The sequence below is a fragment of the Neopelma chrysocephalum genome, unplaced genomic scaffold (assembly GCF_003984885.1).
Source record: "Neopelma chrysocephalum unplaced genomic scaffold, ASM398488v2 Primary Assembly neopelma1_72, whole genome shotgun sequence".
Taxonomy (NCBI): Eukaryota; Metazoa; Chordata; class Aves; order Passeriformes; family Pipridae; genus Neopelma; species Neopelma chrysocephalum.
The window spans coordinates 7,615,127-7,638,273 of record NW_020897732.1 but is presented as its reverse complement, the minus strand read 5'-3'; the positions used below and the strand labels follow the sequence as shown (position 1 = coordinate 7,638,273).

Below are 23,147 nucleotides of genomic sequence, written 5' to 3'. Positions count from 1 at the left end.
GTTTCTTAAAATTATTACTCGTTTCTTCTCCTTTTCCCTCAGCACCACATCCAGGCATTGCTTTTTGTGTTTTCTCTCCGGAGAACCCAGCGGGGTTTCACCCTGGGGGGCGAGGGCAGTGGTGCTGCTGTGAGGGGGGAGCAGTGCCTGGGGGGAGCTGCTCCCTTGCCCAGTGGAGCCATTGCCAATTCGGGGGTAAGGATTCTTCTCCCAGTTCAATTTCTGTGCTATTTCAATGGCTCAAGCCAATATTGCAGATCAGGTTTATTTCGGTGATAAGGTTGTTCGCCATAAACTAAACACCTGAAAAAAAAGGGAAGGTTTTGTGGTTTCTTGGTGCTTGGTTCCAGTCCTCCCCGCAGATGGCACTGGGGTGGGCACCTTGTGGGGCAGCTTCTCATCGCTGCTACGCAGAACTGAAATTTTATTACAGCTCCAGTATTCATGTGGAGAATGCTCAGAACCCAGAAGTTCAGCCCCTTGCTCCCCCCATATTAAGTGCGGCTGCTTTGAGATGCACCTGTATGTGCAGTGGTCAGAAGGAATCTCTATATAAAAAAGACATTAAGCGCCCAAAGGAGGGCCATGAGGATGGGGAAGGGTCTGCAGGGGAAGTTTTATGAGGAGAGGCTGAGGGCACTTGGTCTGTTCAGCCTGGAGGACACTGAGGGGAGACCTCACTGCAGTGACAACTTTCTCGGGAGGGGAAGAGGAGGGGCCGGCACTGATCTCTGCTCTGTGGGGAACAGGGACAGGACCCGAGGGAATGGCCTGAACTTGTGCCAGGGGAGGTTTAGGTTGGATGTAAGGAAGAGGTTCTTCCCCCAGAGGGTGGCTGGGCACTGAATAGGCTCCTCAGGAAAGTGGTCACAGCACCAAGGCTAAGAGAGCTCAAGGACCGTTTGGACAATGCCCTCAGGCACATGATGTGACTCTTGGGGATTGTCCCGGGCAGGGCTAAGGGTTGGACTCGATGATCCTTGTGGCGCCCTTTCTGATGTCAGGATTCTCTGGAGCAAGGGAGCAGAGCGATCCCTTTGGGAGGCTCGGATCCCTCAGGGCACGCCCGCTTCGCCGGCAGGGGGCGCTGCGCGCTCACCGGGGGACGCCCCGGCGGGGCCCTTCCAGAAGCTTCCGGAAGCGGCGGGGCGGAAGTGACGGCGCGCGCTGGCGGCGCTTCCTGTCTGCGGCCGGTGCCGTTGGGTCCCGGCGGGAGCGGCGCGAGCGGGGCCGCGCGGAGAGGGCGCCGCGGGTGAGCGGGGACCGGGCACGGGACACGGGATACGGAACACGGCCCGGGATAGGGGCGGGGGCAGCGCCCGCCAGGCCGCGCCGCTCGGCAGCCGCGCCGCCGTTGCCGCTGCCCCGCGCAGGCCCGGGGGGGCTGCGGTGCCGGAGCGGCCCCGAGAGCCGCGGGGGCTCCGCCCGGCCCTGAGGAGATTGCGGGGACCGCGGCGGGGAGCGGCTGCGCGGGGCTCTCCCCGGGGCCTGGCGGGGCAGCTCCGGCTGCGAATCCCGGGACAGTCGCTGCCAGGTCGCCGCGAGGGCGGAAACATCCCGCGTTTCCATTCGCGGTGCGTTCGGCTGCCAGGAGGTGAGGGCGAGCCTCGGTGCGTTAAACAGACCTCCTTGAAGTCCCTCCCCTCGCGGGGCGCTGCCGGGGCGGCTCTGCCGTGCCCTCCTTCTCTCCGCAGCTCCCCGCGGGAGGCTGTGATGCGGGGGCCGGTCTGTGCCCTGCCTGCAGTGAGGGGACGCAGGGAACGGCCTTGAGCTGGGACGGGCGGGTTCCATGAGGTATCAGAAACAGTTTCCCACTGTTCGGGGTGATCAGGCATTGGAATAGGTTGCCCAGGGAGGCGGTGGAGTCACCGTCCCTGGAGGTGTTTAAGAGGCACTGGTGATGTGGTGTAGTGGTTTAAGGGATACAGTGCTTGATGGTCTCTTCCAGCCTTGCTGCTCTCGAGCTAAACGCGCTGTTTTCCTCTCTGACAGAAGCAGTTCAGTGAAGTTTTGCTCAGTGTTTATTGCTCAGGGCTGGGTCAGGAGCGAGGTTTGTTGTGGCTGAGGTCGGCAGCGGGTTGGTTGTTTTGAACTCGCTGTTTCCAAGCTCTGAGCCGAGTTGAAAGTTGACACTGGCAGGTAAGAAACATGGTTTGCCTTCAGTGTTTGCTGCGCTTCAGAGAGGGCAGTGGGCTGGGAAGTGATTTATAACCACCGTTCATGTTTGCAGCAACACTCTGAGCTGTGTTACTGTCGGAGCTCTCCTTGGATGATATAGGGTTGAGTCATGCTAACAAAGATTGTTCAAAATACTGAACAAATTTGTTTTGAATTCTGATAATTATAAACGGACGCAGTAGCGTCATAAAAGCTAAGTTCATAACAGTGCTAGTGTGCACATGGCCAGGCTTGTGACATTGCGTAGTCAATCAGGGATCAAACCCGGAATTTTCAGGGTATAATGTGTCAAAAAGTGATAAGAACAAGGTGTTGACACAGAGGGAACAGCTGGAATGAAGCAAGGCTCTGCCTCTCCGGTCCTGCAGCAGAGGTTGCAGTCACTGCTGCCTGCTGACCTTAATTTTTGTTTACTCTTTGAAGATCCTTGTATTCCAGTTAGGGATTTTATGTTCAGCTGATGATCAAGATCCTGGTAGTTAAAATACCATTTAGTTTGATGGATTATGTTGTCAAAGAAGATTTGTTTGGACCAGTGAGTAAATGTATTTATAGATCTTGTCTCTATAGTTACTTTTTTTTTTTCCTTAAAATTTTAACTGTAGCTGAACACTGGTCTAACTTTTTTCCCTCCTCTTGGCTCCTGTGCTGCCTTCTCAGTGGAGAATAAGAGTGTGTTGGAAATGGAAGCTAAATTACCATTAAATTTTCTTAAACAATCTCAGATAGTGGAGGAGAAATTTAAATTGCTACTTTTACTGGCAGCGCTATTTAGATTGCAGTAGTAATAATAATTTCTCTATCTGTAAACTTCAGGGTTCATCTTGTTCTCTATCAGAGTTGAGTTTTTAGCACTTGTACTTTCAGACTACAGCATGTTCTTATCCAGGTAGCTTCTCTCTCTGGTATTTTTTCCTGTCTTTCCTAGATTGATGCAGTTTGCTAATTTATCTTGGCTGGACATGGGGATAAAACATGCAAGGCTTCACCTCTGTGTAACATTGAAGTTTTAGTTAGAGGGCTAATGTGTTTGGCTACCTTTTTTTTTTTTTTAATAGATACATTTCTTTACTACTGTATTCTTTCTTTCAATCCACTAGAAGTTTTGGAATGTGTGTGGAGAGAGGGAACAACTTATATTAAATCATCATGGTAATATCAAGGATGTAGTAGTTCCTAACAGTACGTGGACTGTCCTGGGGAAAGAAATACCTGGTTTTTGGTTTGTTTTGCATCTGTTCTTAACACACTGGTGCAGTGAGGTCTGCGAGGGATGAGGATGGTGACTGTGTTGTACCCGAGTCCAGAGGCGTCGCAATTCCGGCCTGGAATCGACTGAAATGTCACACCGGGTTGAGCTCCGAGCGCAGCCACCCGTGTGAGCCTGAGCTGCTCCTGTGCCGCCGGCTGTGAAGGAGGGGCAGCTTGTCCTGCCAGGGCACTGCACTTCCAGGCTGGAGCACCTCCTGCTTCTTACCGTGTAAACAGTGATGTTTTGAAGGGAATGCATTGCCTTAATTTTCAACTTAGTCGTGTGAGGTTTAATGTTCTAGCATTGTGCTCCTTAAGTAGGAAGTGCTCCATTTCTCTAATAGCATTTGTAAAGAACCTCCTCAGCCTCATGTCCTGAAAGCATTTTCTGTCAACAGCTTTTCCTTTGTCTTACTCAAGGAATAAGGATTCAAGGATTAGTGAGAAATTACTTAGCTTTGTCAAAACTTGTTGGATCTTGCATATGATGATTGTTTATTTCAAGATAGATTTAAAATAAAACTGTAGTTGAGGGTATTAGTAGGTTTAAGTTATATTTTTTCTTCTGAATGAAATACATTTGAATGGATGTTAGATTTTTCTTACATTTTGACTTAATGAAAGCATTATTCTCCTTCTGTTTATTTAACTGCTAGGGAAGAAATAATTCATGCATATGCATTTCACTCCTCCAGTTACTAGTTGTAGGTTTCATTTATGCTTTCTAATTGTTCTGAGAAAATACTGAAATCCCACTGATATTAGTGAGGACTCAGTACCTAACAAGGATCTTAAAGCTCATATAATAAGTGTGAGGTCATTCCTGTCTACACTGCAGACAGTTTTTATTAAAACTTTAGTTGTTTTGATTAGAATTATTTTTCTACCTTAAAATGTAGTCTGAATCTATGATAGCCTGTCAGTGCTCTGAAAAAGAACTTGCTCTTTGTGTTAATGAAACTTTTTTTTTCTCTTTGTCTGAAATAAAATTATCATGACTCCAAAAATACTTCAGGGAAAGCGTGTAGAAACTTTTAACTATTTTCTTTTCTCTAAAGGATCATCTCATTGCATGTGATTATTTGGCTGAAACTTTGTGGGCCCGATCTTTTGGTTGAGGCTTTCACCGTTTTTAATTGTTTAATCAAATGCAGATCATATATTTTTTAAAATAAGATAGGAATATTTTTACTTTGCATAAAGTAGCCTTTTATGGTTAGTTTTAGGAGGGTGCCAGTGTTGCAGATATTTGTGACACAATTCCAAATTTGGACACCTGAGTTGTTGTGTTTTGGAAAAATGCTCCTTTGCTTTAAGGAAAGCTCGTGAATAAGTCTCCCTCGATTTAGGGCCTGCTCAGAGATAGATGGATAAGCAGGAGAGTGTCAGCCAGGGGAGTGAGGGTGGCCTATTCACTGATCAGCTCCCTTTCCCTGTTTTTGTTAGACAGTTTACATTTCTTTCACAGATGAAGATTTTGGATTTCTTCTGTTTTCCATTTTTGTTGGTTCACTGTTTTTAATGTTTTTTTACCTATTGCCCTCTACAGGATTTCCTTGTGCCAGGCAGTAAAACAGACCAGTAGTAGTTCTTGTCAGAGCTGTGTCTTGCAGCCCTTGGGGAGGAGAGGAATGGACAGTTCTTTGTAACTTCTTGCCTTAAGGGGTGAGGGAGCCTTGTACAGGTGTCTCCTTTTTGGTTGTGGTGGGGTTTTGTTGTTATTGGCTTTTTTAAAATGGAACATGAACTTCAAGGTAAAAAAGCAGCAGCTACCTTTTCCCTGTATGAACTGCATGCTCTTGTGTAATAATTGTATCCAAATCCACTCTGTTCTCTGACATAGAAGCAGGATGTTTGTTCTGAGCATGAGTTTAAACTAAGCTTTTTGGAATGTTCATGTTATTAGATTCATCTCCTGGGGATGCTGTGGTAGTATTAAAATAATGAGTATAAACGTGGCTGTTTAAGTACATTTTACTAATTTTAATTGTATGGTAAGTTTACATTTTTCTGTGAAACAATAAATTTCAGGAACCTGTGAAGTTAAACTCTGACAGCTTTTCTAAGCTCAGGTAAGTACAAGTTAAAACTACTGAGGTTTTTAATATGCCTTAGTCTGCACCACACTGTGCTCATGTCAGTGGGGGGAAGAATTTAGTGTTGGTGCCTTGTTTAAATGTATTTTCAGATTAATTAATCGCAAAACTTATACAGGTTTTCTTGCTCTGTTATTGCACTCATCAGAATTAAAGTAATTTTCTTTTTGTTGCTTAGAATTCTTAAACTTCTTAGAAAGATTTTCTGGTAAAGAGTGTGGGCATTTTTGTGTTAGCTCTTGTACAGCACTGGCACGGTGGATCTTGGCGAGTTCAGTCAAGAGACTGCTCATGGTTTCAGTTCAGTTACATATGGCACATTCCAGATATATTTGCTTGAACTGACATAGATATCTTGATTTTATTTGGGATTTGGCTGAGGTTTTGGGACTTGTATGGCTTCCTGCGTTGCTGAGTTGTGCTAGGTGAAATGTGTTTGATTGTTGCCTGAGCGGTGTTTCATTCTGAGGAGTCATGATGTGAGATTTGGCTTTGTTCAGGGCACAGGAGACACCAGAAGTCAGGTTCTGTAACCGGTATCTGTTTCTTAAAGACAGTGATTTCTTCAAGCCAATGAGAGCTCCTTGAGCTGCTGGTACAAATGTGTCTTAGAGGCCTTGGCAAACAGTGTTATGGTTGATCTTTGTTTATCCTCTTTTAGATGGGTAGATAACAGAGAGAGATAAGGCAAATGATTAAAATTTGTAGATTGCACTTGAAATCTGTAGCTTGTGAGGAAATGAAGTGACTGAACTTCATCTGAAGTTTGTTAGTTCTAAACAGAGTATTTCTGTACGTGTCTGAATTTACTGGACTATAAATAATAAAAAGATTAGCAGAGGTGTCTTAGCTGTGTAAAAGTCAAATGAAGAAAAACTAGAAAACTTTGAAAGTGTGTGTGTTGTTGGAATTCTTTGTGCGGCCCTGGATCCACAACACCACTAGCATGACTGTAGTGTGCATACTTGAAGGAGTGTAAAATTTCATCAGATCCTACTCACATATTGCTTTCTAATAAAACTCTTGAAATGTGAAGAATCATATTTTTTAATCATAGATTACAATTCCCAAAGATCTTTGAGTGTGAGCATTATCTGTTAACATCCCAGAGATGTCTCTGGGTTGCTCAGTTGCTGTTGAGTAGGTCAGATTCAAGCTCAAACTGAACTGGGAGTCAGAATAGGGTATTTATTCCTCCCGGGATGCCAGCAGGATGGAATCCTTTACATATGTTCATCGAAAGCAGCAGGTACCAGGAACTGGATGGCTGTGGGACTTGCACAGGATGTTGATGACTGGCTGCTTCTGTGAACTGCATGAATCAGGAGTTTGGAACTCCATCTGGCTCTCCAGGTGACTGCACTAGTCACAAAGCTTCAGCTATTCTGGCATCTTTCAGGACTCTCTGTGCTGCCTGTTGCTTCATGGCCAGAAATAGATAACGTTTTCTGCCTAAGCTGACTGCAAAGGTCGCATGCCCCTTGCTGTCTGAATTCCCTCCTGGCTGCTCTAAGAATTTCTTGTTTGGATACTTTCTTCCCTTCCGTATTTAGTTAGGGGTGCTGCTTTGTCATCCCTTTTGGTTGTGCATCTGATTACTTGCTTTGCTTTTGTCATCTGATCTTATAAAAGTTTATGGCTCTCCACATATCTGTGTTCTGTAATGCTTTTCATGCCTTTTATGTAGCTGAGGACTGTGCTGTGAAAAGAGTTTATGAGCTGGGTTTCAGGATAACTGGAACTCTGGTGGAGCTCTGGGCTATGCTGTACCAGGAGGGTCCAGCCTCATCATGTGCTCCTATCAGTTGCCTTGAGTCAGTGTGAGTGTTCAGGGCCACTGCTCCCTAAGCCAGAACAAAGCTGACTTCTCCTGTGGTGACTGAGAACTCTATAAACTATGGAAACTTTTGGTTCACATAAACACTTGCCTATTTCATTTTCATGCTCCAGAGAAGGAATTAGAGTAGCTGATAGCACACTGCAAACGCAGGGCAGTTACCAGCACAAGTAACTACGAACTGCAAATGCAAAGGCCATGAAACAACTTTTTTCAACTAGAGATTTTTTGCTTATCTTTCTTCTGAGACTTTGAAGATTTTGTGCGGATGGAGGCAGGAAATTAACTAATGTGGGCTGGCTTCCTTTTGGCTTCAGAAAAAACTCCCGAGTGCCTAATTAATGAGCCTTGCTTGTATATTTGGAGACAAATTGTTTGACAGATTTGGTGTTGGAAGAAGATTTTTGTCATGTCATTTTGGTTAGGATAATTGGGTGTTTTTTTGCATCTTTGAAACATCTAGGCATTTTCACCATGCAGATTCCTGCTAGCCTTAAAAATACTGATTTTTTTTTGGTTTTAATTGGCCATCATCTGTTGCCTAAGTTGATGGTCATCTATATTCTGTTTTATTATAAGGCTCATGGTGGCTGTTTCCTTGAGTAAATATTTTAAATAATTTTGTCCTGAAAAGATTGCAGACAGAGGTCTTTTCTGGTTTGCGAGTATTGTTGAGATCTTAGGGGGAGAGGGGGGTTTTTGGGTGTGGGTGATTTCAGGTTTTTCTTTTTTCTCCAGTCTTATTGGCTGTTGAGCAAAAATCCAAGTTTTTTTCAGGGGGCTAAATATTAGCTGACACTTTTTTTTAAAATTAAGCTGAACAAAAAAGCTGCAGATTGTTTTCTTCATGTAAATATTGCTAAAACCTTTTTACATACAAGAAAAAAGTTCCTATGATAACTAAAATTTCAGCAGTACAATTTCTGATTTATGGTAACTGACAGATAGAAATAACAATAAATCAGAGATGAACTCTTACTGTCACAGGACTGTTTGATTAGAAGGAGAATATTAACAATTTGTTTTCTTTAGAGAGCTGCTGTTTGTCTTAATTCCAGACTCTATATTAGTGGCAAATAAAGACAGAATATGCAAGCCCCAAACATTTCTTTGGAACACATAATTCCTCTGTTCTTGAAGGGGTTTGCTTTTTAGGGCCAGAGTCATCTGTTAAGAGGTGGTCATGTTGCCTCAGCATTGGTTTTTGCTTCCAACTTCAGGCTTCTGTTATTTAGGATATATTGATGTCTGTATTGAGTCTGAACTTAACAACACTGCAGCATTGTTTTTAAACAAAAAGCAAAGTATTTAAATATATGATGAATTCAGTATGACTACCAGTGTGCACAGAGTTCTCTAGGAAAAGATGTGATTTATTTTTTACATGTAGGTTGCTTTTCCTACATGCTTATTCTAGCTAGAAGCTTGAGTTTTCAATTTTCCCTCTAAGATAGGTGTGTGAATTGAGAGGAGAGCTAATGCAAGTGTTATATTTAAGAAAAGGAGAATATGGAAAAAACATGCAGTGGTATGAACTGTGCTCCTGTCTTGTGGCTTCCTACTGTTTGCTGGTATCCTTGTTAGGAGGGGCTCTGACCTCTAGCCTTAAATTTGACTCATATTAGATATACTCTGATTTTTTTTTTAATGTAACTATATGTTCCATATGTGCTATTGCTCATAAGGATTGGTTGTGGGATTTGGTAACAGATGGAACCCATGCTGACCTTGCTCTTCCCTTCTGTGTTCATGAGCTGTTCTAGTCCTTGTGTGGGAAACGGCAAAACTAGCAAGGCCAGTTGATAGCAAATATTCTGGGATATTTTTGGTAATCTGTATGTTTACATATTGAACCCTGCCATTAGTATATTATTATTGGCATCCTTAATGTTCATTTTAATTCATGTCTCCCAACTTCCTTTGACACTGGTCACAATATTAACTATACCCTTGCTATTTTTTTGGTGTGGAGATTTCTTCAAAGGGCAAAGTCAATTAGAGGTCTGTTTACCTGCTGCACTTTAATTTTGTGTTTGTGGGACTGTATGGTTAAGTAGATTGCTAAAACCACCCAAGTTTTAAACACAGATAGCTCCTCCAATACATTTGCTTCTGTGAGTAGTTTGGAGTGGGGAGGCAGCATGGCAGGGTATCTCTTAAACTGGTTTTGCCATTTGAGGAAATGTGTGTGTAACCACATCCCTAATTAAAGTCAATTAAGCTTTAACCTACAGCAACAACGTATTTTGAAGATGTACCAATTTATTTTGAAGGAAGCCTCTCATTACTGTTTATATCCCAGGATGTTGAAAGATATATGTAAAATGAGTACAATAAATTAATTTCAGAATATTTCACTGGGCTACATCATGCTTGGTACTCTCAGCATTTGTGTGAAATAACAGGAAAATGAGACTGTGTGGGCTAAAATGAAAAACACTGAATGACTTGAGGGGGGAAAAGTTATTTCAATGAATTTTTGTTCTTTATGCATGAGATAAGAAAATGTGACTAATACATTGCTGTATTGTTATGTTCTGAGTGTGTTTGTGTGACTTTGCCTGCAACAAGCTGATAACTTGTGGAAAGTGTTGGTGTTTCCTTGTTCATAAAACTTGGAATGAACCAGCAGCAGTGGTAGGATGGAAAGGTGCTTGGAATTTTTGCCAGAATGGAGACTCGTTACAGTGTTGGAGAGAAGAAGCCTTTGCAGGAAGGCTTTGCAATAAAACATTATTGCAACTTTTAGAAAGATTCTTTCATCTTAGTCCTCATTTAGTTGGAGTAATGGTTAATATAACTGCTTCTTGTAATTATTCTCTAATATGGACAAGAAACTGTCAGTATTTAATTTTTTTTTTTTTTTTAACTTGTAGGTTTCTTAGGACACTTGTGAAAACTTTATTCTTTTATACTAAGAAACAGAAGGTGGCTCTGTACTTGAGTTGGTTGGTTAACCTTGCAGTTGGAACAACCTTGCCTGGCAATGTACTTCTGTTGGTAAACATAAAGGAAGTAAAGGGTATTGAGTAGTTTTGGCAACGTGCAAATTTTTTGTCAAGGTCTGAGTACAAGAAGGGCTTACTGGAATCAATAGGTAGAGTTTTAGGTTTCTAAGACCTGCACATTTCGTTGCTTTTTTGAAGGGAGCATCTCAGTGAAAATAATGTTCTGAAGAGCAGATGTGGAAGAAAGGACCCTTTGTTTCTGCTCATATGTGCTCAAGACATGATATAGGTGTCATAGATGACATTAGGTGAACATGATATGTGCTTTCTTTTGCATTCAGAGTTATTAATATATAATCAAAACTGTGATCCACATACTCTTTTTAATATATTGATTAAATCAGGCTTTTCAGTCTGTTTTGTTCCAGGAACTGCTGGTTACCCATGTGTCTGTGTACTGTGCTTCAGTGGGATTAAAGAACATAAAAATCAGAATTGAAGTAGTTGACCTGTCGACCTAAAATAAAGCGTTTTTATTTTTTGGGGGTTGGAACATTTGAATTTTGTCCTTCTCAGATCAGGTTTGGTGCTAGAAGATACCTGACTTCTACCTGACTTTTATGAAGTAACAATACTGGACAAGCTTCACTTACAAGTTGTTGTTGTTGTTACAGGACTTGAAAGACTGAGCTGTTGTTAACAAGCACCTACTGAAACATGGTGGATTACTATGAAGTTCTGGGAGTGCAGAAGCATGCCTCAGCAGAGGATATTAAAAAAGCGTAAGTGTCACTGGTGTGTGTGTTATGTATTTTAAGGAACAAATATAATGACGTGGTTTCTGGATCTGCACTTTGTTGCCTTCCCTCATTCTTTTGCTAATTCCTGCACATGCTATTTTGTCAAGTCAAATGTTTGAACTGTGATCTTGTGTGACTGTGTGAAACACTCCACACCCACCTAAGGGCAAGCTTAGCTTTGCCCCTCTAAGTAGTTATGGACACTTTGCCTAAAATGTTTTATTTGAGGATAGGAATTGTGTGCAGGTGTAGCAGTCAAAGAAGGCATTAATGATGAGATGCTGCCGCAGTCTGGTATTGGTGTGTTCTTGAAGCTTTATCAACTTTGCCTGTACCAGGTGCTTCACATGTACCAGATCCTTCTCGATGCTCCCCATGGTTGCCTGTAGTACTGAATAATTATAGAGCTTCAAGGAGAATCTCACAGCAGACATGTTTTGGAATGTTATGCTTTGATCATCAGAAGTGCACGGGAATAATTTCAAAATAACTGAAGCACATCAGACCACTTTTTTCTTAAAAGCATATCTGAGAAGGTGGTTCTTTGTGTGCCTGCAGAATCTGTTAATACCAGTGTGGTTGCAAGATACGAAGCACTGGGGAATTTCTAAATATTTTTAATTCCTGATAACTTGTTTGAAACATTTTGTGTTTATCTGTATAGCATATTCCATCATTTCAGAGCACAATGTCCTTTGTTTTCTTTCCGCTTAGGTACCGTAAGTTGGCACTAAAATGGCACCCTGATAAAAATCCAGACAATAAAGATGAGGCAGAACGGCAATTTAAACAAGTAGCTGAGGCCTATGAAGTTTTGTCAGATGGTAGGTATTTTAAAAGGGTTCTTGAATTGCCTTTCTCTATTTTGTGTATCAGACTGAAAATGTTGATGTATGATGCTATGAAGAGATATTGTTACTTTGGTTTATTATCCAACTTGACTACTTCCTTTTCAAAAGAGAAGGAGAAGGAGGCTGGCAGATAGGACAGAATAAGCAGAAATTTTGAAACAAAAATGTCAGGATCTCTCTAGATGAGTAACCAAATTAGTTTTATTGTAGAAATTGAAATTCTGTGTCTGGCAGGCCCTCTTCAGAAATTTCTGAAGAGAAGTCTGCAAATACCAAGATTAATTTTGTCTTAGCAGAGAAAGCCAATGTTACCATTGGTATAGGGGTATTATTGTGTTTATCCAATAAGTCAGGCTAGACCAACCCTGAAGTATCTACTGTTGGGCCCACTGCTTCTAGTTCTTGTAGCAGTAAACTAGTCTTGACAAAGCTCAAGCATACTGTAAACCTTGCTGAAAATTCAGATTGCATTTGGGTGAGTTCTGTAAATTCAGTCAACTGTGATACAGATAGTGATAAAGATGGTGTTTATTTTGAATTGTTCTGAAAGAGGTGCTTAGCCTGACCCATGTAGTGCAGGAATGCAGTTTAGAGTTCACCCATGTGTTTGCTTGAAGAGTATCATTAACTTCTGCCAGTGTTCTGGCAGAAGCAGTCTGAATCATAACAAAGTGATTTAAGCTACTTTGATTATTTTCCTCTGTAATTGACTGCAGCTGTCTATATGCTATTTCTGAAGTGTCCTTGATTTCACCTGAGACAGTGAGCATGGGAAAGCTATATTTAAAGCACTAGTGGCATCTAGATTACCTCTCAGAGTTCAGCCTGATTTATGGAGCTGCAGTCTAGTACACACTATTTCTTTGCTTGGTTTTGATACTTAATCGACATGGGAGAAACAGAACTTAATTTATTGTTAGTTCATTGTCTTCTAGAGCACTTTAACCTTCTTGAACTAATTTTTTGAGCAAGATAAAAATAGGATACTGGTCTGGTTGTTATACAGATCTTTAAGTTCTTTGGAAACAGTACACTGCTAGAATTTTAGAACATCTAAAAGCGCTGCCAGTTTTTGGATTGAGACCAAATCCTAACTTACTGCTGTCTTAACAATCATCTGTGCAGCAGGGATACCAGAATCCTGAGCCCAGTGGTCAAGAGGCAGTCAGATCCTCTGCAGACCTAATGAAATTTTCTGACACCATTACAGGCTTGAATGAAGAGAGATTTTTGGCAGAAGAATAGTTTTGTAAGAGGTTACTTAAGCAAAGAATGCTGACATTGGGTGATCATTGAACACACTTCCCTTGTGGTTTCAAAAATGTAACATTTTGAGATGAACTTTGGGCTTTGTGAGCCCTCAGGTTGCTGTTTCCTGCTCCTGACAGTTTATCTACCTTACTGCTTTGGTCTTTTAACATTGATGAGTAGCTTAACCTGCTTTCTTTAAAAATTGCTATCTAGAGAGGCAATATGGGTAATTAAACAAGCTTTGGGGATTTGTGTGTGTGTGAACCTATTTCAAGTTTCTATTAGTTGGAGATGATGACCATTATATAAAATTTTAATTCCTGTTAGTCAGAAGTGGTTTAGTTTCCAGCATCTGTTTGAGGTAACTGCATGTTCTTTCAGTGATGCTATTTAAATTTTAAAACATCTTTCACTGAAGAGATTCCAGTGGGAAAAGCATGATAAAATTGAGAATCTAAAATCAGATGCCCAGACTGGTTTTTGGCTGATACTGCCACACCAGTGCAAGCAAAGTAAGCCAACTATCTGCCTCTTTAAGCTCTTCAGGTTCCCTTCCAGTACCAACAGTGCCATCTGATCCTATGCAGTAACATAAAGCTCATTTTTCTCCCCTTTCTCATGGATACTGTAAGGCTGGTCTGGAGTGAGATTTATAGTCATTTTATGCCTTCTAAAATAATGGAGAGCAAGCAGTTTGAGTCACATCCTTCCACGGCATTTTGTAACATCACTTCATTCTCCATTATTAAGCTAAAAGAAGTTAATTTTAGGGGTTTTGCAGTCAGTCATATAAACACTGTTCTTCCGTTCTCATAACTCTCTCACTGTGGGCATGTTCTTGTGCAATAAAAGGAAAAAAAGCAATGGTCGAGGTTTGTAAGTTGGATAGAAGGAAGAGAATGCTTACAATGAGAATGCCTGAGCTCTGGAGCTGCTTTTCAGAGAAACTGTAGAATCTTTTCTTGCAGATTGGTGAGATCAGGGCTTTATTCAGGCAAGATCTGACCAGCTTTGTGATTAGACTTGTGTGGAGTAGCAGGTTGAATTCCAGAGGTCCTTTACAGCCTTAAAGCTTTGTGCCTGTGTAAAGAAGAAGACTGCAGTATTCGTTTTAAAGTATTCTTTTAAAGGGCAAACTTCCTTGTGAAGTTTGGTCCTTGTACCAAACTTCTTCTGATACGACAGGACTGGAGCTTCTAGAACTAAATGGTAGTAAGTCTGAAGTTTAGTGCCTGTTCTTTCTGAACCTAAATTGCTTTGGCAATCCTCATTAAAAACATTCAGCAGTTATATGCCAGAACTTTGTTAAATAAATGAGCTTTGAGAAGGTGTTTAACTGAGAATACCAGCTAAGTCCTTTCCCCCCCCAAATCAATGTACCTGTTTACTGACATGATTTGCAACTTCTCCTTGTAGCTAAAAAACGTGACATCTATGACAGATATGGAAAAGAAGGCCTAATAAATGGAGGCGGAGGTATGTTGACAACCAGCAGTTCTTTGCTTTCTCTATTCTGGTGGAATCTTCCAATCCTCTAAAAGTTGAGATTACAGCTGTTTTACATTTTTTTCTTGTTGTGTGGTCAAAGGTATTACTGTTATCTAAAAACACAGAAAGAGAACCAGTTGTAAAAAATATTGTGTGTACTTAACCCGAATGATACCTGAAAGGGAAACTTTAGAAATTGTTTATATTTTTAAATGATTCAAATACCATATAGGACTGAACTTTCTTGTTAGTAAGAACGTGTAAAAGTAATTGAAACGTAATTTTTTTTTTTGCAGGTGGAAATCATCACGATAATGCGTTTGATTTTGGATTTACATTCCGTAACCCAGATGATGTCTTCAGGGAGTTTTTTGGTGGAAGGGACCCCTTTTCATTTGACTTATTTGGTAAGTAATCCCCTGGTTTTAGTTACGTGCATCTAAAGTGTGGCTAAAACTTTACACTTACAAAACAAATATAGCTAATGCAGTTTTATTAGAAATAGCTCTGAAAATGAGGTAAACAATTGGTATTTTGTATTATATTTGAAGCGTTTGTTTCATACATGTTTCTTGGTTGGTTTTATAATGCAGAACAGATATGGCTTGCCAATACATGTTTTGTTGGAAAGCCTTGTTTGCAAAACCATGAAGTCATGGCTGCTTTGTCTCTGTGGGTTGGAAGGAACTAATATATTCTGGAAATTCCTCTCAAGAATTCAAACAGGCAAACTTAGTCTGTTGAATTTCATCTCTTTTGATCTCTAAATAAATAAAAAAATAAAGCTTGGAGAACTTCTGAACTGGGCAGGTTACCTGTAACTGTTACAGCATAGCTCTCAGTGTGGACTTGTGTCAGAGCAGGAGTGATTTTCTTGTGTTGGAATAAGAACAGCTACATACATAATCTAGACATTCTCCCAAATTCAAGTCACTTGTTTGCTTGGGGTATAGAACCCCTGAAGACTCAAATTAAATAGTTCTTGAGGCCTTGATGCTTCATTTAGGAAGCGCTCATTAAAGGAAGCAATATGTGATAAAGTTGTCAAAGTAATCTTTTTACCCTGATGCTGAGGGTCCTTTGACTTGTGATGTTGCTTGCTCTAGTGAAGGTCTTTTCAGAGGTGCTGGAGTTCTTACACAATCTCTGTGTATATTCTACTCATCAAAGTGCTGATCTATAAAGCAGAACAGATCCTGTGTTCAGTATTTACTGCGAGAAGGTTCCATACTGAAAACTGCAAGAAGGGTACTTGAAAACCAAAGCTTTCTTCCTATTCTTCTTGATATTGATTAATCTCTATAATAATGTATGTAAATGTTTTAATATTTTTAAAAGTAATTTTTTATTTTTGGCAGCATTAAGGGTCTAGTCCAGCTCAGATTTTAATTATGTCTTTCTCTGGTTTGCTATTTAGGGATCATCAGCTGTTGGATGACTCTAATGAAGGATTAGAAAAGGAGTTGAATGCAGTAGAATGCTAGTTGAGGAATTAGATGGATAACTATAGGAAGAATCTGGTGGAGGATAGGCAACAGAATTTGGGCACTTGGATCCAGTGGGAAATCAGCAGAAGTAGGAAAGGGCAGATTGGAGGAAGCATCTAGGAAAATACTGATGAGTGAAATGGGCTCTGAACTGGGAAGATGCAATTTCTTCACTGTCTGCAGTACAGTAAAAATCTTAAGAAGTACTAAACAATGATTTCAGTTGAGATGAGTGATCTCAGCACTGGTTAGGCCACATCTGGAGTACTGCGTCCAGTTCTGGTCTCCCAAGTAAAAGCAACAGAGTTACTGGATAGAGTCCAGTGAAGGGCAACTAAGATCATTATAGGACTGGAGCTTATCTCACCTGAGGAGAAGGTTGAGAGAATTGCTGGAGTTGTTCAGTATAGAGAAGGCTCAGGGTGAGAGTCTCATCAGTGCATTGGGAAGGGAGGGTGTAAAGAAGGTGGAGCTTGGCTGTTGTCCGTGATGTCGGGTGGCAAGATAAGAGGCAATGACCACAAATGGAAGCACAGAGGTTCTGCCTGAACTTAAGGTAGCAGATTGCACTGTGAAGGTGACTGAGCGTTGGAGCAGGTTGTCTGGAGAGGTGGTGGAATCTCCATGATTGGAGATACTCAGAAGGCATCTGGATGTGGTCCTGGGCAGCCCAGTCTAGGTGTCCCTGTTTGAGCAGGGGACTGGACCAGATGAACTCCATAGGTCCCTGTCAACCTCAGCCATTTTGTGATTGAGTGGTAGAAAACCTAGAAAAATCTGAGCAAGATGTTGAGTAGGAAGCCAGGGAGGAAGAGCTGGGAGAGCGTGTTTAGCACTTTTGTTTACTTTTTCATTTCAGATCTATTAAATAAAATAGTTGGTTCTCAATCAAATATCTTTATAGTAAATTGTATAGATGAGGCATAGTCTAGCTGCCAGTGTGAGACTGACATGGACCCTGCTTGGTCTTGATTGTATTTACTTCATCAGCCCTAGCAGGAGATTTAACTTGCTGTCTCTGAAAAAGTCAGTGTTCATGATTAACCTTGAAGCCATGAAGTTAAGTTCTGCTTTAAAATAGTGATGGGCTTAAAAAAACCTGAGGACTTACCTTTTGGGTGGAAGGCTGTACAGTATAGTGTGTAGAGTTATCCCACTTATCAAGTGGAGGTACCACTGCTAACAAAGTTTTCCTGGGATATTGCAGCTGCTATATCCTCTCCTGTGTGATACATCTTACCTTGTGGCATCAGTGGACTTAACAACATACTCCCCTTGCTTAACACTCTAATTTATTTATTTATTCAAAAGCTGGTTGTCTACTTCATATATTGACTACTGTCATCGTCAGCTTTAAGATACGAGTAGTGAGGCACAGGCTCTGCTTCTTGCCCAGTGAGGTTCTAGTACTGTCAGCAGTGTTATCTGCACTCCAGTTAAAGAAAACTAATAGTTTCTAAGCTGTCTCTCTACTTCATGTGGATAGTTGCAGTATCAGTGACCAGAGTCCTAAAAGCCTATGTTGAGCTTTGGATTTTGAGCTTAAGCTCTTGAAATTTTTCTAGTCAGAAGGCTTCAAAATGAGCACTTTTTTCCTTTTCTTTTCTTTTTTTTTTTTTTTGTAACTCCAAACATTTTTTTCACAGATTTTTATAAAAAAATGTTTGCAACTGTCTTTGCAGGTACACGAATGTTTAAGGTATAACAACATGAAAATATCGGTGCTTTCAGCTCAATATAGTGCTTTTTATAATGCCTAAAACAAGCAGTAGAATTGTTTGTATAGCATGAGTATTTGTATTGGTGAACTTGAGCCCTTGTAGATTCTGCTGTGTTGAAACACTGGTGGAACAGTTCTGTCCTGAAGAATAAGTGAATTTGTCTTCTAAAAATGAGGAGTTTTCAACTTGTTGATGAGTTTTCTGTGGAAGTAGTGACTTCTTAAGGAGCTACTCAGGTTATAATTGATATTCTAAGCAACTGAATAAGGACTGGGGTCATGTTTTCTAGAAATGTACACTGGTTGAATCAAAGATGAAATTGAATAAATACTTTGAAACATTTGTACTTTTTATGCAGTTTGAAGTGGCACATAGTGAAGCCCACAGAATGCAGGTGGGACTCTCTATCCTGATTGCCACTGAGTATGTAAAGAGCAGCATTCATATGCATAATTCCTGTAAATTTATGGATGTGAAGGATTTCTAAAATTGTGCTATGAATTGAATCTGTCAAACTCCACTGAGCTGTATTGCACTGATATTGCAGTTACAGTAAGTTTTCTTTATAAACAAAGGCATCTTTATTCATCTGTAGAAAAGAGGAGAATGTATGAAGACTTCTGTGGTGATTTTTAACTGATGAGTCCCTTCAGATTTTTCAAATGAAAATTTATAATACTGTTAAAGACAGTTCTGAACACTTCCAAATGGAGCAAAGTTAATGTTATGTGCTGTGTGTTGCACTGGAGACAGGCACAGTTTCTCTTCACTCTTTTTTTTCAGGCAAATTCTTTGTAAAAACAGGGGTGCTTTTTAAAACTTGCTATGACTGATGGTTAACTTTTAACCTTTGAGACGTGTGGGCTCGCTTTTTGTGACCCCTAGTTACAGCAGAGTCTGTATTCCTGGTGAGCTCTTCTGGTGATAGTTTTTAAGTCTCTGACATAGGGATGGATGCTAATCCTTATGATGGGAAGAAAAGTTGATGCTTCCTGTGCAGTACTACTTTTGTATTGCATAGTACTGCTTTGGTATACCAGTGTCTGGCATTCAGCTGTCTGTCCCATACACCTGCTGTTCTCTGACTGGCCTTTGACATTAGAACTGACTGTTTACTCTTAATGTAGGGATTGATTTCTCATTTCAGTAAGCTTGCTTTATACTGAAACTATATCCTACTTCATTTATATTTGGTGTTTGCCTTGCTTTGGTTTATTTATGTTCTGTTTAGCATTTTGTTTGTATTTTACTTGTAAACTTTTCAAGGATGTTCTGCTGTACTTTACCAGTTCATATAGGAGGGAAGGATCCCAATGTCACCACTGGTAATGGAGGTGTATTGAATAAAGACGTGCTGTGTCAGGGATAGTGAGGAGCAGAAATCAATGTGATTTGGTGTAGGCAAAAATGCTTGACTGTTTCTGGGCTGTTAAAGATTTGACTTGGTTTTGGTTTGGAGGCTTTTCAGGTTCTCACTTCAAGAATGGGTTCTATGTTGGAAGATATCAGTGAGGAATTATGTTGAAAGATGAAGGTGGTATAACAAGATCATAACATTCCCCAACAGGCCATTTAGTACTTCAGACAACTCCTCAAGGAGTCAATCTCTTCTAGCCTTTAAGCTTCACATACACCCTAAACCATCTCAGCTGTCACCAGATATGTCTGTGATGCCCGAGTAGTTCCTGTATGGGCTAGAAAATACAGCTCAGGACCTACAGCAGACCAGTATCCTCCAGCAGCTGTATCTAGAAGCTTGACAGGATGTTTCAGGACGTTTCAAACTGCTTTAGGTGCCTATGTGTCTACTTAAATGAATCCCACAAGGAACCATGCTTTTCTCCCTGGTAGAATGTGTTACTGATGTGATGTGATAAATTGGTCCCAATGGACGCCCTCTCTAGACTTTGATGTCCAAGAGAAGTCTGTTTGTGGAGTCTCTTTTCAACACAGATTGTAGTCTTGACAGTTTTACTGTAGTTCCTAAACATTTTATTATTCTCAATGTGCATTTGGAGATAGTAATTCATAAATGTCTTGAATGTTTTTCTTAGATTGTGAAGTAGGATTCATTATGTATTTTAATACTAATTTAATACCAGATAATGCATATAAACCTTATGCATTCTGTGGAGTTTTCCCTTGAGAATTCTGGTTACCTGGTTAACGTGATATTTAAAAATCTATGCTCTTGGAAATGAAAGGTAAAATTAAACTTAACACCTTTATGTGGCTAGCTAGATATAAATGTTTGTCCCAGAGAATGTCAACTAGCTTGGTTATCTGGTATGTAGTTTGGTTCCATCAAAGGACAGAATTGCTGCAGATTGAGTGCTGTAATGTTGATTGCATAAACAGAAGCACGAGTGTTCTGGAAAAGTACTGTGAGTTACTTTGAGTATCCAGGCTAAAGAATCTTCATGAGACAAGAAAGAGGAAATTCTATGTGCAGTAACCATTGCAACCTCTACATGATCTGTATTTTAGGATGTTTTTCAGGAATGGGATAGCTTCATCAACCTATTTGTCTCGTGGATAGAAAGTTTTCTTGCTGTAGCAAAAGATTTGCATAAGAATCGGATCATGGATTTAATTCACATGTAATCCCATTTCTGATAATTGATTGTTTAGGTGTCCTAATGCAAAATGTATTTGTTAGTAAAATGGGTTATTAAAACTGGAAATGGAGGTGGCTTTCAGTTAAAGCTGTCTTGCACAGCAGTGTCTTCTTGGTAATTAATGTTTTTGTTGACATAAATTTGCAGCTTTTGGTGCAATTTATGAAGTACTTAGAGATTTGAATGTGCATACATTGCTTTGGTATGAATGTACAGTTTTGTTTCATAACCACTAGTCTTAGATCATAATTATCCCCTGAATGGTCCAAATCTTACCACTCTAAATTTTTCAGAAATGACTTGGGAAGTTTGCAGAGGGTTTTTGAAACACAGGCATTGTCTCACTCAGACAGCATTATCAAACAGGATTAGGTAATACTGTGGTTCCATAGTCAAACTAATACATAGTTTCTCCTGCTGAAGGGGAGGAGGCCTTGCTCCAAATTTTCATGTCTGTCTTCAAACTTTAATCTTTGTCTAATGTCCCATCAGATAGATTGAGAAGGTGATAACACACTGGCCAAAGTTTGTCTCAGGCATCCCAAGCCAGTTCAGGTTGTTAGTCCCCAAGAAAATGGTTTGATTTGATTTTCTTGAATGGCTAGCTGATAAAATTGGTCAGAGGAAGAATGCTGAACATAGCACAAGGAGAGCAGGTTATACAGTGGTAATGGAAGATTCCTCCATTTTTAAGGTATGCCTGAACATTTGAACATTCATTTGATAAATATGAAATGCTGATTACTGAACTTCAGCATCTTTGTAATTACTGTATAGATGGCATTCAAAGGTAATGTTTTAAGTCTCCTGTCTTTTTAGAAAATAACTAACCCCAAGGTCTCTGCTATCTATCATTAGAAAGACTTTCAAATGCTTCTGCTGGTAATTTATTTAATAAGTGGGGTAAACATCTGTTTGACATCTAATTTATGAAAATGAGCAATTACAAAGACCATGCTTGAAACATTAGGCAGGTGAATCAACAGTGCTTGCAGCAGCATCTTAGTATCTCCTGAGTAAGTGACATCAACAATATGCTTATTTTGTAGTTAAGGAAGAAAACATTTCCATGCAGAAGTGCTTACAGGTTTCCGTGGCCCATCCAGTTCAGATGGTATGGTTTTTTTTAGTGCCTGGGTATACTCCAGAGCTGTAGCATGAGTTTTTGTGTGTATTTACTGCAAATCTGCATCTTTGAAGCTTTTTTCAAATAGACAAGATAAATAACGCCTACTCCAAGAATTCTATTGTATTGTAGATATCATATCTGCAGCCATTTGCATGAACACGTTGGCCATACCTGCATTTCAGACTCTATTCTGGCAGGATCTATAAAGTCATTACAGTGTGCTTTTGATATGAAGAAAGGATGTTGGGCAGGCAGGCTTGGCTCACTGAAACACTGCAGCACAGTTGAGTTTGTGTCCTTATGCAGTGGCTGAACAGCCTTTCAACATTATTCTGTGCTGCAGCGAGTGCCACCCTCCTGCATCTGCAGTACAGGCACTCAGCTCACATGTCATGTTCTGACAGAGGCAGCAGCGTGGCTCTGGTGGCAAAGAATAGAGGAGAGAACAGTCACTGGCTGGGGAGGTGGCCCAGTGAGTGGTGCCTGAGCAGGCAGCCTGTTTTTACAGGCTAAGGTTCCTTTGCATACTGCCTCTATAAGATTATCGGCATCTCCTCCTGCAGCAGTACGTGCATGTGAGAACATTTGCTGACAGCACACAGTTTATCTCAACACTTTTCATTTTCTGGAGGTGAATGATGGCATTGCAGTGGAATGTGCTTGATTCTTTGGTCAGGGATGGTGTCGTTCTATGATGGAAAGCATCTTCCCACACTGCTTTTGACCCTTGGGCACTTCTGCTTCTGCCTACCTTGTAACCAGCACAGTTGCTTTTACAGCCACACTGTGGACTCTAGCAAAGGATTGTTGTGGTTGAACTTCCTTTCATCTGGAGATGTTCTTCTCAGCATGTCAGTGTCTAGTTCCCCAAGCCAGGGCCAGATACAAGTGTCCTGGTAGGTGTGACTGCCATAGGAAATGTGACACTTCTAGTTTATCATGTATTGTGATTTCAACTAATGCCTTAGATTGCTACAATGAATTTCACCAGTTTTAACTGCATTATGGAGTACTTCAAATGTAGATGTTTTGGGGTTTGCCTCCTTCCCTCTCTTCCCCTATTGTATGGTGCTTCCCTACCTGTTCTATTTCAGATACACCAGTCTTGCCAGTACTGAATCAGATTAACTCATGGATGCAACAGAAAGTAACAACTCAGTGTTTTCTTTTGCATCAATGAATTAATGCAACTTGTTATTTGGTTCAGTGATCACAAGGCAGGAAAGGAGAGCAATCACATGTTTTAAGTAGTATTCTGCAATTAGCTGTAAGGGAGAAATTCCTGTCTCTGTGTTAGAGCTGAGGACTCCTGAGCGTGGGGGGATCATGACCTGCCTTATTTTGAACTGCAGTGAGATATTTATTACAGTGGTTGTTGTTGTTATTTGACCTGTTTAGAGGTGAAATTCTTTTTCTGTGACTACAGAAAAGCAAGGTAAGATTCTGTGGTTTGCAGGGAGCAGGTTTAATGTTTTACCCAGAGGAACAACAC

The 23,147-nt window shown here is 40.6% G+C and overlaps 1 protein-coding gene across 5 annotated transcripts in view; it reads left to right on the top strand.

Annotated features, from left to right (window-relative positions):
* The first annotated feature begins 1,156 nt into the window (after positions 1-1,156).
* The window catches only part of DNAJB6 (DnaJ heat shock protein family (Hsp40) member B6), a 60,288-nt gene continuing 38,297 nt past the window's right edge, over positions 1,157-23,147 (top strand). For 2 of the 5 annotated variants that reach the window (XM_027686990.1, XM_027686986.1), the window contains exons 1-5: positions 1,157-1,252; positions 10,985-11,092; positions 11,825-11,934; positions 14,629-14,688; positions 14,997-15,107. In XM_027686990.1, coding sequence (XP_027542791.1) covers positions 11,028-11,092; positions 11,825-11,934; positions 14,629-14,688; positions 14,997-15,107 — 346 coding nt within the window. In that variant the 5' untranslated portion in view covers positions 1,157-1,252; positions 10,985-11,027. Of the gene's footprint in view, positions 1,301-1,571; positions 1,595-1,650; positions 1,795-10,984; positions 11,093-11,824; positions 11,935-14,628; positions 14,689-14,996; positions 15,108-23,147 lie in introns of those variants that run through there. The other 3 variants (XM_027686988.1, XM_027686989.1, XM_027686987.1) reach the window with 3 other exon arrangements.